The sequence below is a fragment of the Tamandua tetradactyla genome, chromosome 1, assembly GCF_023851605.1.
Source record: "Tamandua tetradactyla isolate mTamTet1 chromosome 1, mTamTet1.pri, whole genome shotgun sequence".
Classification (NCBI taxonomy): domain Eukaryota; kingdom Metazoa; phylum Chordata; class Mammalia; order Pilosa; family Myrmecophagidae; genus Tamandua; species Tamandua tetradactyla.
In genome coordinates, this window is record NC_135327.1 from 234,233,270 (window position 1) to 234,246,046 (window position 12,777).

The window sequence follows — 12,777 nt, forward strand, 5'->3', positions numbered from 1 at the left end:
AGGGGACCCCAGTCGCCAGCCGCCCCGGCCGGGAAAACGCGCGCCCCTTGGGTATCTCACCGCAGCAGATTCTCCCTGCCTGTTCAGCTGTTCCAGAATGGGGTACGCTGTCTTTTTGGTATCTGTCGTGACTCCGGGAGCTGTTTCGTATTGTTTCTGTTTCTTTAGTTGCTTTTCTGGAGGAGGAACTAAGACCCGCGCGTCTTACTAAGCCGCCATCTTCTCCGGAAGTCTTCCAGGCCTGCTTTTGTGGCAGATAACTGTTCTCTTGGCTTCTGAATAACTGTGGCCACATTCTCATGAAGAAAATTGTGGACCATTTTGCCAGTTATTTCATTTTCCAAAGTAGGAAAATTCCTACCCTTAGGAAGAGGAACTCCTGTTCCCAAAGGAAAAGGCCTCTTCCCACGACTGCTGGGAGGCTGTCGATTGAAATCTTACCTATAATGGTAATCTTACCTGGATTGATCAAAAGTCTACCTCCTTTATAAAAGGTTTTCTAGAATCTGGAGCCTGTGAGCATGAGTGTGCATGTGTGTAAGTATGGGCATTGCGTGATCATTTGTGTGCAAGTGTGAGTGTTTCAGTATATGCATGTGTGTGAGCATGGTGTGTGTGAATATACACATGTGGGTGAATATGTGTGGGAAAGTGAGTCTGAGTCTACATGTGTGTGCCTAGGAGTATGCCCGTTCACACTCATGTGTGCCTGGAAGTATGTGTGCATGCGAGAGTGTGCATGAATGTGTGTAGGTGTATCTGTGTGTGCACATGTGTGAGTATATGAGTATGTTATCTGAGTATGCACATGTGCATGTGTGTTGGTGAGTGTGTGCACATGAATCTGAGTGCATATGCCATGAATTAGCACATGCAGACACAGGCAAATGTACACACACAACAGACACATGCACATGTGCAGGTGTGTTATCTGTGTGTGCACATGTGTGTGTGCATGTGTGAGTGTATAAGTATGTTATCTGAGTATGTGCACATGTGCATGTGTCTGGCCATGTGTGTTTCAGAACATGTGCACACGTGTGTGAGTGTGTGTGTTGTCTGTGAGCATATGTGCATGAATGTGAGTGCATGTGTCATGTGCACCTGTGAGTGGGTATGTGTGCCTCCCAAGACCTCTGAGAGCACATGTAAAATCTGGCAGGAACATCACCTGTGGCGCAGGCCCCTGCGGGCTGGAGCAAGGCGGAAAGGTCGTGTCTGTTTTCCATGCCCCGCCCACCCTGCACCAGCTCTGCCAGGCGCAGTTCTGCTCTGGTGGGTGACCTCGGGCAATTCCTGGCCTCGAGCGGGGGCCCCGCACGTACACCGTTGCTGTACATGATGATGATGGTGGCAGGTCAGCACTTCCCTCTGCAGGCCAGGAGCCAAGGGCTGCCGCCCGCCCCTCATGGGGGCTGCTGGACAAATGAGTAAAGCGGAGCCTGTCCACAGTGGGCACTGGGCACATGCCCTTCCATTTTGCATCTTGAGTCTAGGTGGCAGGGACAGCAATGCTCTGGCGAGCACCCGAGCCTTCTAGGAGGCCCCTCAGGACCAGAAGGTCGGGGGTTGCACTGGGGTGTCAGGGTGCGCTGGACTTGGCCCCGAATCCGAGTGATCGTGCTCCATGTGTCCCTGCCTGCACAAAGTAGTTCAGATGCTCTGGGTGCACTTGTGGTTGTGCGCTGAGTAGTTTATTTGTGCACTTGTGGTCGTGCGCCGAGTGGGTTATTTGTGCAATTGTGGTCACGCGCAGAGTGTATTTGTGCACTTGTGGCCGTGTGCCGAGTGGGTTATTTGTGTACTTGTGGTTGTGCACTGAGTAGGTTGTTTGTGCAAAAACCGTGCATGTGTTCTCTGTTCTTTTTTAGATTTACTTGTGGGTGCATTTGGAACAGGAAAAGTCATTGTTTACAGGTATGTGGTTGGCAACGCAAACATTCTTCCAGTTTTGAGTGCATTTTTCCTTCCTTCCCTCCCTCATTCTTTCCTTCCTCCCTCCTTCCCCTTTCCTATTTTGCCTGTAAGTACAAATCCCATCTATTTATTTTGGAGATTATTTACATCCCCTTTTTAAGTTTGTAGATATGTTTGCACTCAATCTTTTATCCCTTTTTTTCAACTCTCTCTATTTTTGTTCTCATATCTCATGACCAAACTTACAGCCCCTACTTAACTTATTGTTAGCTAAAATATGAATCTTAGCAGACCCTATAAAATGTGCACTTTTTCAGTTTACTCTTATTTGAATATTTCTCTTTTGGAAGTGCATTACAATGTGAGGGGAGCACTCCTTTTACCCTGGCCTCTCTGGGCGAGTCTAGGCCTGGGATTAGGGACAGACCCAGCCAGGGGCCTCTGAGAGCAAGAATTGAGGGCAGTCCCAGCAGGACAGACCTGCGCTCTGAGTGGCCCTTCTTCAACTCAAAATTAGTAACCTTGTCAAGTTCCTATAACTTGGCCTCTGTTTTTTCATCTGTAAAGTGGGGATAATGACACCACTTTTACAGGATTATTTTTATTGTGATGATTAAGGGAAAATCTGTATGCAAAGTGAACAGAATAGTAACAAGTAGATGGTACTCAAAAATTTAAGTTCCTTTCTCTCCTTTTATGTCTTCCTTCTCACTTTTTCATGGGCTTTCCAGCTCTTAGCTCAAAGGGCAGGCGGGGAGGTGGGGTCTGAGGGAGAGTGCTTGGCCGGGAGCCCGCTCAGCAACGTAGCGCCGGGGTGCCTCAACTGGAGGGTATCTCTCCTTACCCAGCAGCGCAGGGAGGGCTGGCCAGGCAGTGGGAGTTCTCAAAGGGGCTCCCTGTGGTGGCTGCAGGAGAGGGCAGCAGACTCCCGGAGTGAGGTGGACGCAATGCCAGGTGCCCACCAGGACATCAGGTGTCCACTCCAGTCAGGACGTCAGGTGCTCACTGCAGGTGGGACGCCCGGTACCCGCTTGGCCTGGACACCCTGTGCCTGCTCCGGTCAGGACACCAGGGGCCCACTCCCCTAGTTGACCCGCCAGGTGCCGGCTTGTCCAGGACGCCCTGTGCCCTCTCCATTGAGGAATCCGCCCCATGAGCTCCCTGACGTGCTCTGAGTTGAGTTTGGTGCCCACCTGCTCACTCAGGGAGGGGCACTCCTGGCAGAGTCTGGGAAGGTTGGCACTTGTTTTCTGAGCCCTTCCGCCTCTCCCTGGAGTGGCCATTGAAACCTGCGCTTTCCCCTCAGAGCAAGGCCGGTTGTGACTGTGGACGCCCAGCTCCTGCTGCAGCCGACAGTTATCAATCTGGAAAATAAAACATGCCAGATTCCCGACTCTCTTGTGCCAGTGGCCTGGTGAGTAAGCCCCGCACTTCTCAAACCCTCTCGGGCTGGCAGGGTTGGCCCTGGGGCCCGGGTGAGCCTGATGTGCCTGGGGGGAGTGCCCAGCAGGAACGGGGAGAGCCCTGTAGGAAGGGGCGGGAGCCCTAGAACTCTGCGGAGGGGGCGTCCAGGCGGGAGGGGCGCCTGGCGGGAGGAGGGGGCGCCTGCGGGACGCCGCAATGGGAGGGGAGCGCCCGGCGGGAGGGGGTGCCCGGCAGGAGGAGGGGGTGCCCACGGGACACAGAGGAGCCCCCAGCGGTACCTCTGGTGCGGGAGGGACGTCCTCTCTGTGGCTTCTGAGCATAGCTGGGAAATGCCCCAGAGCAGTGAGAGGGGCTTGGGGCAGAGGTGCTGCGGGGGCCAATCTGCGGGGAGAACCCGCGCCCCTCCCAGCCCTGGTACAGCAAGGGGGGCGTGTACAGCCCCCAGAACTCCTTCGAGGAAATGTTGAGAGCAGCAGTGTCCCCCAGGCACGTGGCACACAGTGGCAGCAGAGTAGACTGACTTTTCCTTATAGCAAAGTAGTTTATTTCTTTGCATGAAACTTTCAGATCAAACTTGTTTTTTATGAAGCCAAAGACTCAGAATTTCTGCAGTAAAATCAGGACACTTAAAATTTATAAAACTGAATATTAAGCTCAATGATTATTTGAAGGTTGCCTGTGTATCTATCAACTTGAAGTCTTCCTTATGTTTTCCCCCACCCTATAATAAATTAATTTTTAATGGTATAAAATATGTATAACAAAAATAATTTTAATTATTTTAAGTGAACAATTCTTTATCGTTAAGTGCATTGACAACACTATGCAACTTTGACCACTGTTTCCAGACTATTCTCTTCATCCCAAACCCAGACTTATCATTTAGCAATAATTCCCCATTCCTGCAACCCTGAAACCACTATTCTGCTTTATGTTTCTATGAATTTGCTGATTTTAAGTATTTAATATTAATTCCTCTTAAGGAATCATACAATATATGTCCTTTTGTGTCTGGCTTATTTCACTCAACAGATGTCTTCAGGACACATTCACCTTGTAGTACTTCTTTTTATGGCTGAAATATTCCATTGTATGGATATGTGTATATAGCACATCTCCTTTATCCAGTCATGCTCGTGGACACTTGGGCACCTTCTGGCAGTCGTGAATAAAACTGCAGTGGACATTGGTGTACAAATATCTGCCTAAGTCCTTGCTTATGTTCTTTTTGGTACATGCCTAGGAGTGGAATTGCCAGAGCATACGGCAATTCTATGTTTAACTTTCTGAGAAACCACCAAACTGTTTTCCACAGCAACTGCACCATTTTCAATTCCCACCAACAATGCATGAGGGTTCCTGTTTCTCCAGATCCTTGCCAACAGTTTTATTTTTAATCATAGCCATGGTAGTTTATGTGAAGTGCTATCTTGTAACTTTGATTTTCATTTCCCTAGTGGCTAATGATGTTGAGCATCTTTTCATGTGCTTACTGACCATTTGTTATGTCTTGTTTGCAGAAATGTCTATTCAAGTCCCTGGACCATTTTTTACTTGGCTTGTTTGCATTTTTTGTGGAGTTTTGGAGTTCCTTATATATTATGAATATTAAACTTTTATCAGGCTTAATATTGGAAGTGGTTTCCAATTATTTTCCCTATTTGGTAGGTTGCCGTTTCACTTTATTAATAATGTCCTTTGATGCACAAAAGTTTTAAATTATGATGAGACTATTTTGTCTATTATTTCTGTTATTCCGTATGCTTTTGATGTAAAGTTTTAAAATCCAGTGCCTACTACCAGGAGTTGAAGCTATTTCCTTTTGTCTTCTTGTAAGAGTTTTATAGTATTAGCTCTTATATTTAGGTCCTTCACCCATTTGGAGTTGATTTTCATATGTGGTGAGAAGTAGAGGTCCACATTCATTATTTTGCATGTGGATTTCCAGTTGTCCCAGAGCTGATGTTGAAGATAAACCTCTTTTCCCACTGAATGCACTTGGCACCTTTGTCAAAAATCAACTGGTGTATAATTTGATTAATTTTCTTATGTTGAACCATCTTTGTATTCCTGGAATAAATCCCATTTGCACATGGTGTTTACTCCTTTTAATGTACTGTTAGATTCAGTTTGCCAGTATTTTCTTGAGGATTTTTGCTTCTGTAGTCATGAGGGATATTGATCTGTAATTTTCTTTTCTTGTGCCGTCTTCATCTGTCTCTGGGATTGGTGTAATTCTGAACTCATAGAGTGAGTTAGGAAATATTACCTCTTCTATTTTTGGAAGAGTTTGAGAAGAGTTGGTGTTAGAACTCCTTTAAGTGTTTAGTAGAATTCAGCAGTGAAACCATCTGGTCCTGGAATTTTCTTTGATGGCCACTTTTTTTTTTTTTTTAACTTTTTAAATTGTACAGTATAACATATATACAAAGCAAAACAATAAAAAAGCACCAGTTTTCTAAGGACTCTTCCACAAGTAGTTACAGGACAGATCCCAGAGTTTGTCACGGGCTTTCGTACGATCCTCTCATAATTCTTCTTCCAGCTGCTCCAGAATATAGGAGGCTAGAGGGCTTAAATATTTTTTTCATCATCACAATCAATTTTTTAACTTCTTTTTTGTGAAAAATAACATATATACAAAAAAGCTATAAATTTCAAAGCACAGCACCACAATTAGTTGTAGAACATACTTCAGACTTTGACATGGGTTACAATTCCACAATTTTAGGTTTTTACTTCTAGCTGTTCTAAAATAATGGAGACTAAAAGAGATATCAATTTAATGATTCAGCATTCATATTCACTTGTTAAATCCTATCTTCTATGTATAACTCCACCATCACCTTTCATCTTTCCATCCTTCTCTTTAGGGGTGTTTGGGCTATAGCAGTTCTAAATTTTTTATATTGGAAGGGTCTGTCACTAATATGGGGTAGGGAGATGAACCTATCTGATGTTCTGGAGAGGCTTTGCTATGTTTCAGGACTTATCTGGACCAGGGACCCATCTAGAGGATGTAGGTTTCTGGAAAGTTCCTCTAGTGCCTGTACCCTTGTGGAATCTTATATATCGCCCCAGATGTTCTTTAGGATTGGTTGGAATGGTCCTGGTTGGAGGTTGGCAGGTTATGATGGGTAGCAAGGTCTACCTGAAGCTTGCATAAGAAGAACCTCCAGAGTAGCCTCTCCACTCTATTTGAACTCTTCTCTGTCACTGATACTTTATTAATTACACTTTTTTTCCCCTTTTGATCAGGATGGAATTGTTGATCCCACTGTGCCAGGTCTGGATTCATCCCTGGGAGTCATCTCCCACGTTGCCAGGGAGACTTTCACCCCTGGATGTCATATCCCATGTAGGGGGTGGGCAATGATTTCACTTGCAGAGTTGGGCTTAAAGAGACTGAGGCCACATCTGAGCAACAAATGAGGTCCTCCAGAAGTAACTCTTAGGCATGCCTATAGGTAGGCTAAGCTTCTCTGCTTCCTACATAACTTCACAAGCGTAAGCCTCATGATCGAGGGCATGGCCTATTGAGTTGGGCATCCCTAATGTTTGACACATTATCAGGGGGTTCCCTGATGATAAGGTTTAATAGTTCCCTGTTCTTTCTCCCATCCCTCAGGGGACTTTGCCAATACTTTTTTATTTATCTGTTTAATATACTCTAGGATATATCCAAGCATTACAACAATCTATACAGGATTAAAGGACCTCTTTCTTATTCTGGGCTCCCTGTGTTTCAGTTGTTCAAATGAGCTATACAGATAGGTTGGATTAGATTATGCAGTACAGAAAATTTCAGTTCCAGACCAAATAAACCTTTCTTTCATTGGTCTCAAAGAGTATGTGTGGTTCTAAACTATGAACACTGTCTTCCTTACCCCTGTGTTCTGAATTACTTTAACCCCAACCTATTTGGATTTGTTCTTACCTCTAAGTGTCAGCTTATATATATATAACAGCCTCTCAAAATTCGGAAATAATAATCACCACTCTGGACTTAATGTGTCTGCTCTAAAAGCTTACAATCTAGACCCCTGTTTACTTAAAAGCATTTTCTAAAGGTGACCATACCATTCTTGTTCCTTTGTTTCTGGCTTATTTTGTCTCATCAAATGTCCCGCATATTCATTCACACATTGCATGCCTTATGACTGTGTTCCTTTTTGTAGCAGCACAGCCTTCATTCGTAAGTATACACCATCGTTTGCCAATCTGCTTCTCCCTCTGTGCATCCTTCAGCCACCTGCACTCATCAGGCATCATATATAGGGCCACAAGTCCATAGGCCATCAACATTCTCAATTTTAGATAATTTCTTCCCAAGAGAAAGAAAACCAATAAAGACACCCTTGCCAAATAGGAAATCTAAACGTCCTCTTAACTCTTGTCCCTCCCCCCATTATATACCTCTGCTGTTTCTGTGGTAGTGCTGGTGGTTTCCTTTGGAACATAACTCATAGCATGCAATAGCATTTTCTCCCCTGTATCCTGGACTTGAACACTCCGTGTACAAGAATCGTATCTTTGAAGTAATTCTTGCAAGAACTAAATCATATTTCTAGTGTTAACCAGTGGGACACATAGGTCAATACAACCCCTTTCAATCTTGTTCATTTTCAATACGGTAATATTACTTACAGGCCCACTAGGGAACCACCTTCACTCCTATCTATTCCCTTGCATTGGAGTTCAACCTCATTAGCTAATGGTTCACCCATCTCTAGCTTCTATGTATCTCTAAGTTCCTTATATTCTGTAATATAAGCCTCTGATTATACCTTTATGCTGGTCATAAAAGTGGAATCATACAGTATCTGTCCTTTTTTTGTCTGGCTAATTTCACTTAGCATTATGTCCTCAAGGCTCATCTATATTGTCATGTGCTTCAGAACATCATTTTGTCTTACTGCTGCATAATACTCCATCATATGTATGTACCACATTTTATTGATCCACTCGTCTGTTGATGGGCATTTGGTTTGTTTCCTTCTTTTGGCAATTGTGAATAATGCTGCTATGAACATCGGTGTGCAAATGTCTGCTTGTGTCATTGCTTTCAGCTCTTATGGCATATAGCAAGTAGTGCTATTGCTGGGTCATAGGACAGCTCGATATTTAGTTTCCTAAGGAACCACCAAACAGTCTTCCATAGTGGCTCCACTGTTATTTATTCCCATCAGCAGTGTGTAAGTGTCCCAGTTTTTCCATAACCTCTCCAACATTTATACTTTCCTGTTTGTTTAATAGCAGCCACTCTTAAAGGTGTGAGTATAGCTATCTTATTGTAGTCTTGATCTGCATTTCCCTTATAGCCAGTGAAAATGAGCATCTCTTCATGTGCTTTTGAGCCATCTGTATTTGCTCTTCAGAAAAATGCCTATTTGTATCTTTAGCCCATTTTGTAATTAGGCTGTTTGTTCTTTTGTTGTTGAGTTGTATGATTTCTCTGTATATAGAGGAAATCAAATCATTTCCAATATGTGATTTCCAAATATTTTCTCTATTGAATTGGCTGCCTCTTCACCTTTTTGACAAAGTCTTTTGAGGTGCAGAAGCATTTGATTTTGAGGAGTTCCCATTTATCTATTTTTTTCTTTTGTTGCTTGTGTTTTGGGTGTAAAGTTGAGGAAGCTACCTCCTATTATTTGGTCTTGAAGATGTTTCCCTACATTTTCTTCTAGAAGCTTTATGGTGCTAGTTCATATAATTAGGTACTTGATCCACTTTGAGTTAATTTTTGTGTAGGGTGTAAGATAGGTACACTCTGTCATACTTTTGGCTATTGATATCCAGTTCTTCCATGCCCAATTATTGAAAAGACTGTTTTGTCCCAGTTCAGAGGATTTGGGAACCTTGTCAAAAATCAGTTGACTATAGACTTGGTGGTCTATTTCTGCACTCTCGATTTGATTCCATTGGTCAATATTTCTGTCTTTATGCCAGTACCGTGCTGTTTTGACTACTCTGGCTTTATAATAGGTTTTAATGTCAGAGAGTGTTAATCCTCCCACTTCATTCTTCATTTTTAGGATGCTTTTAGCTATTTGGGGTCTTTTTCCCTTCCAGATGAATTGGTAATTAGCTTTTCCAAATCTTCAAAGTAGGTTGTTGGAATTTTGATTGGTACTGTGTTGAATCTGTAGATCAGTTTGGGGAGAATTGACATCTTAACTATATTTAGTCTTATCCATGAGCAGGGAATGTCTTTCCACCTCTTTAAATCTCCTTTGATTTTCTTTCAGCAATTTAGTTATTTAGTTTTCTGTGTACAAGTCCTTTATGTCCCTAGTTAAGTTCATTCCTAAGTACTTGATTCTTTTAGTTGCTATTTTGAATGGAATTTTTTCCTGAATTGACTCTTCAGCTAGGTCATTGCTTGTGCATAGAATGTTACTGATTTATGCACATTAATTTTATATCCTGCCACCTTGCTGAATTTGTTTATCAGCTCAAGTAACTTTGCTTTAGATTTCCCAGGATTTTCAAGTATAGTATCATATCATCTGCAAATAATGAGAGTTTTGCTTCTTCCTTTTAATTTGGATGCTTTTATTTCTTTGTCCTGCCTGACTGCTCTAGCTAGAACTTCTAGCACAATGTTGAATAACAGTGACGACAGTGGGTGTCCTTGTCTTGTTCCTGATCTTAGGGGGAAGCTTTCAGTCTCTGTCCATTGAGTATAATGCTGGCTATTGGTTTTTCATATATTCCCTTTATCATATTTAGGTAGTTACCTTTGATTCCTATCTTTTGGAGTGTTTTTATCAGAAGAGGATGCTGAATTTTGTTGAATGCTTTTTCAGCATCAATCGAGATGGTCATGTGATTTTTCCCTTTCGATTTGTTAATGTGTTGTATTACATTAATGGATTTTCTTTGTTGAACCATCCTTGCATTCCTGGTATAAACCCCACTTGGTGTGTAATTCTTTTAACATGTTGTTGGATTCAGTTTGTTAATATTTTATTGAGAATTTTTGCATATATGTTCATTAGGGAGATTGGCCTGTAATTTTCCTTTCTTATAGCATCTTTACCTAGTTTTGGTATTAAAATGATAGTAGTTTTGTAAAATGAGTTAGGTAGAGCTCCTTTTTCCTCAATTTTTTGGAAAAATTTGAGCAGAATTTGTTATTTCTTTTTGGAATGTTTGATAAAATTCCCTCATGAAGCCATCTGGCCCTGGGCTTTTCTTTGTAGGAAGATTTTTTTTTTAAAACTTTTTTCATTAATTAAAAAAATTAACAAACAAAACATTAAGATATCATTCCATTCTACATGTACAATCAGTAATTCTTAATATCATCACATAGTTGCGTATTCATCATTTCTTAGAACATTTGTATCGATTCAGAAAAAGAAATAAAATGATAAGAGAAAAAAAAGATTATACATACCATATGCCCCACCCCTCACTTTCATTTACCACTAGCATTTCAAACTAAATTTAACATTTGTTACCCCTATTATTTATTTTTATTCCATATGTTCTACTCTTCTGTTGATATAGTAGCTAAAAGGAGCATCAGACACAAGGTTTTCACATTCACAGAGTCTCATTGTGAAAGCTATATCATTGTTCAATCATCATCAACAAACATGGCTACTGGAACACAGCTGTACGTTTTCAGGCAGTTCCCTCCAGCCTCTCTACTACATCTTGAACAACAGGGTGATATCTACTTAATGCATAAGAATAACCTCCAGGATAACCTCTCGACTCTGTTTAGAATCTCTCAGCCATTGACACTTGGTCTCATTTCATTCTTCCCCCTTTGGTCGAGAAGGTTCTCTCAATCCCTTGATGTTAATTCTCAGCTCATTCTAGGGTTTTTCTCATTCCCTTGATGCTGAGTCTCAGCTCATTCCAGGATCACTGTCCCACATTGCCAGGAATGTCCACACCCCTGGGAGTCATGTCCCACGCAGAGAAGGGGAGGGTGGTGAGACTGCTCGTCATGTTGGCTGGAGAGAGAGGCCACATCTGAGCAACAAAAGAGGCTCTTTTGGGGGTGACTCTTAGGCCTAAATTTTAAGTAGACTTGACCTATCCTTTGTGGGGTTAAGTTTCATATGAACAAACCCCAAGACTGGGGGCTCAGCCCATAGCTTTGGTTGTCCACACTGCTTGTGAGAATATCAAGAATTCAACTTGAAGTTGAATTTCTCCCCGCTCTCACCATTCCCCAAAGGGGGCTTGCAAATACTTTTCCAGTCACTGATCAAATCACTCTGGGATTCATCGGGGCATCACTCTGGACAAACCAACAAAATCTCATGTGCTACCTGAGATTCCAAGTACTTATGACATTCGATCAAACTATCTACATGAGTTATATTAGGAAATGCTCTAGTCAAAATCTAAATTTTGTAACAAATAAACATTTTTTGCTTTAGTCTCACACATAAGGTGACATTTTAAAGTATTAATTATCATCTATTTTCAGCACCCTGCAATAATGACATTCCTTTTTGCTTCCTCATGAAAAAACATTTTTAAAATTTGTACATTGTACATTTCACTATTATTATACACTCTAGGCATTCCTAGGTTATACCATCTTGATCTTTAACATCTATCTTTCTTTCTGATTTCATATATGTCCCCAGCCCTCCTCCCTCTATCATTCTCATGCAAGTCTTTTTTTTTATTATTAATTAAAAAAAATTAACTAACACAACATTTAGAAATCATTCCATTCTACATATGCAATCAGTAATTCTTAATATCATCACATAGATGTATGATCATCATTTCTTAGTACATATGCATCGATTTAGAAAAAGAAATAGCAAGACAACAGAAAAAGAAATAAAATGATAATATAGAGAAAAAATAAAAATAAAACTAAAAAATACAAAAATATATAAAAAAAAAACTATAGCTCAGATGCAGCTTCATTCAGTGTTTTAACATAATTACATTACAATTAGGTAGTATTGTGCTGTCCATTTTTTTTTTTTTTAGAAATCTTACCATTCTACATATGCAATCAGTAATTCTTAACATCATCACATAGGTGCATGATCATCGTTTCTTAGTACATTTGCATCGGTTTAGAAGAACTAGCAATATAACCGAAAAAGATATAGAATGTTAATATAGACAAAAAAAATAAAAGTAATAATAGTAAGAACAAAACAAAACAAAACAAAACAAAAACATATAGCTCGGATGCAGCTTCATTCAGTGTTTTAACATGATTACTTTACAATTAGGTATTATTGTGCTGTCCATTTTTGAGTTTTTGTATCTAGTCCTGTTGCACAGTCTGTATCCCATCAGCTCCAATTACCCATTATCTTACCCTGTTTCTAACTCCTGCTGAACTCTGTTACCAATGACATATTCCAAGTTTATTCTCGAGTGTCGATTCACATCATTGGGACCAGACCATACAGTATTTGTCTTTTAGTTTTTGGCTAG

The 12,777-nt window shown here is 41.3% G+C and overlaps 1 protein-coding gene across 4 annotated transcripts in view; it reads left to right on the forward strand.

Annotated features, from left to right (window-relative positions):
* The window catches only part of ITGA8 (integrin subunit alpha 8), a 184,166-nt gene that overhangs the window by 85,307 nt on the left and 86,082 nt on the right, over nt 1-12,777 (forward strand). For all 4 annotated transcript variants that reach the window (XM_077155080.1, XM_077155091.1, XM_077155095.1 and 1 more), the window contains 2 exons: nt 1,872-1,917; nt 3,224-3,331. In XM_077155080.1, the coding sequence (XP_077011195.1) occupies nt 1,872-1,917; nt 3,224-3,331 (154 nt within the window). The remainder of the gene's footprint in view (nt 1-1,871; nt 1,918-3,223; nt 3,332-12,777) is intronic.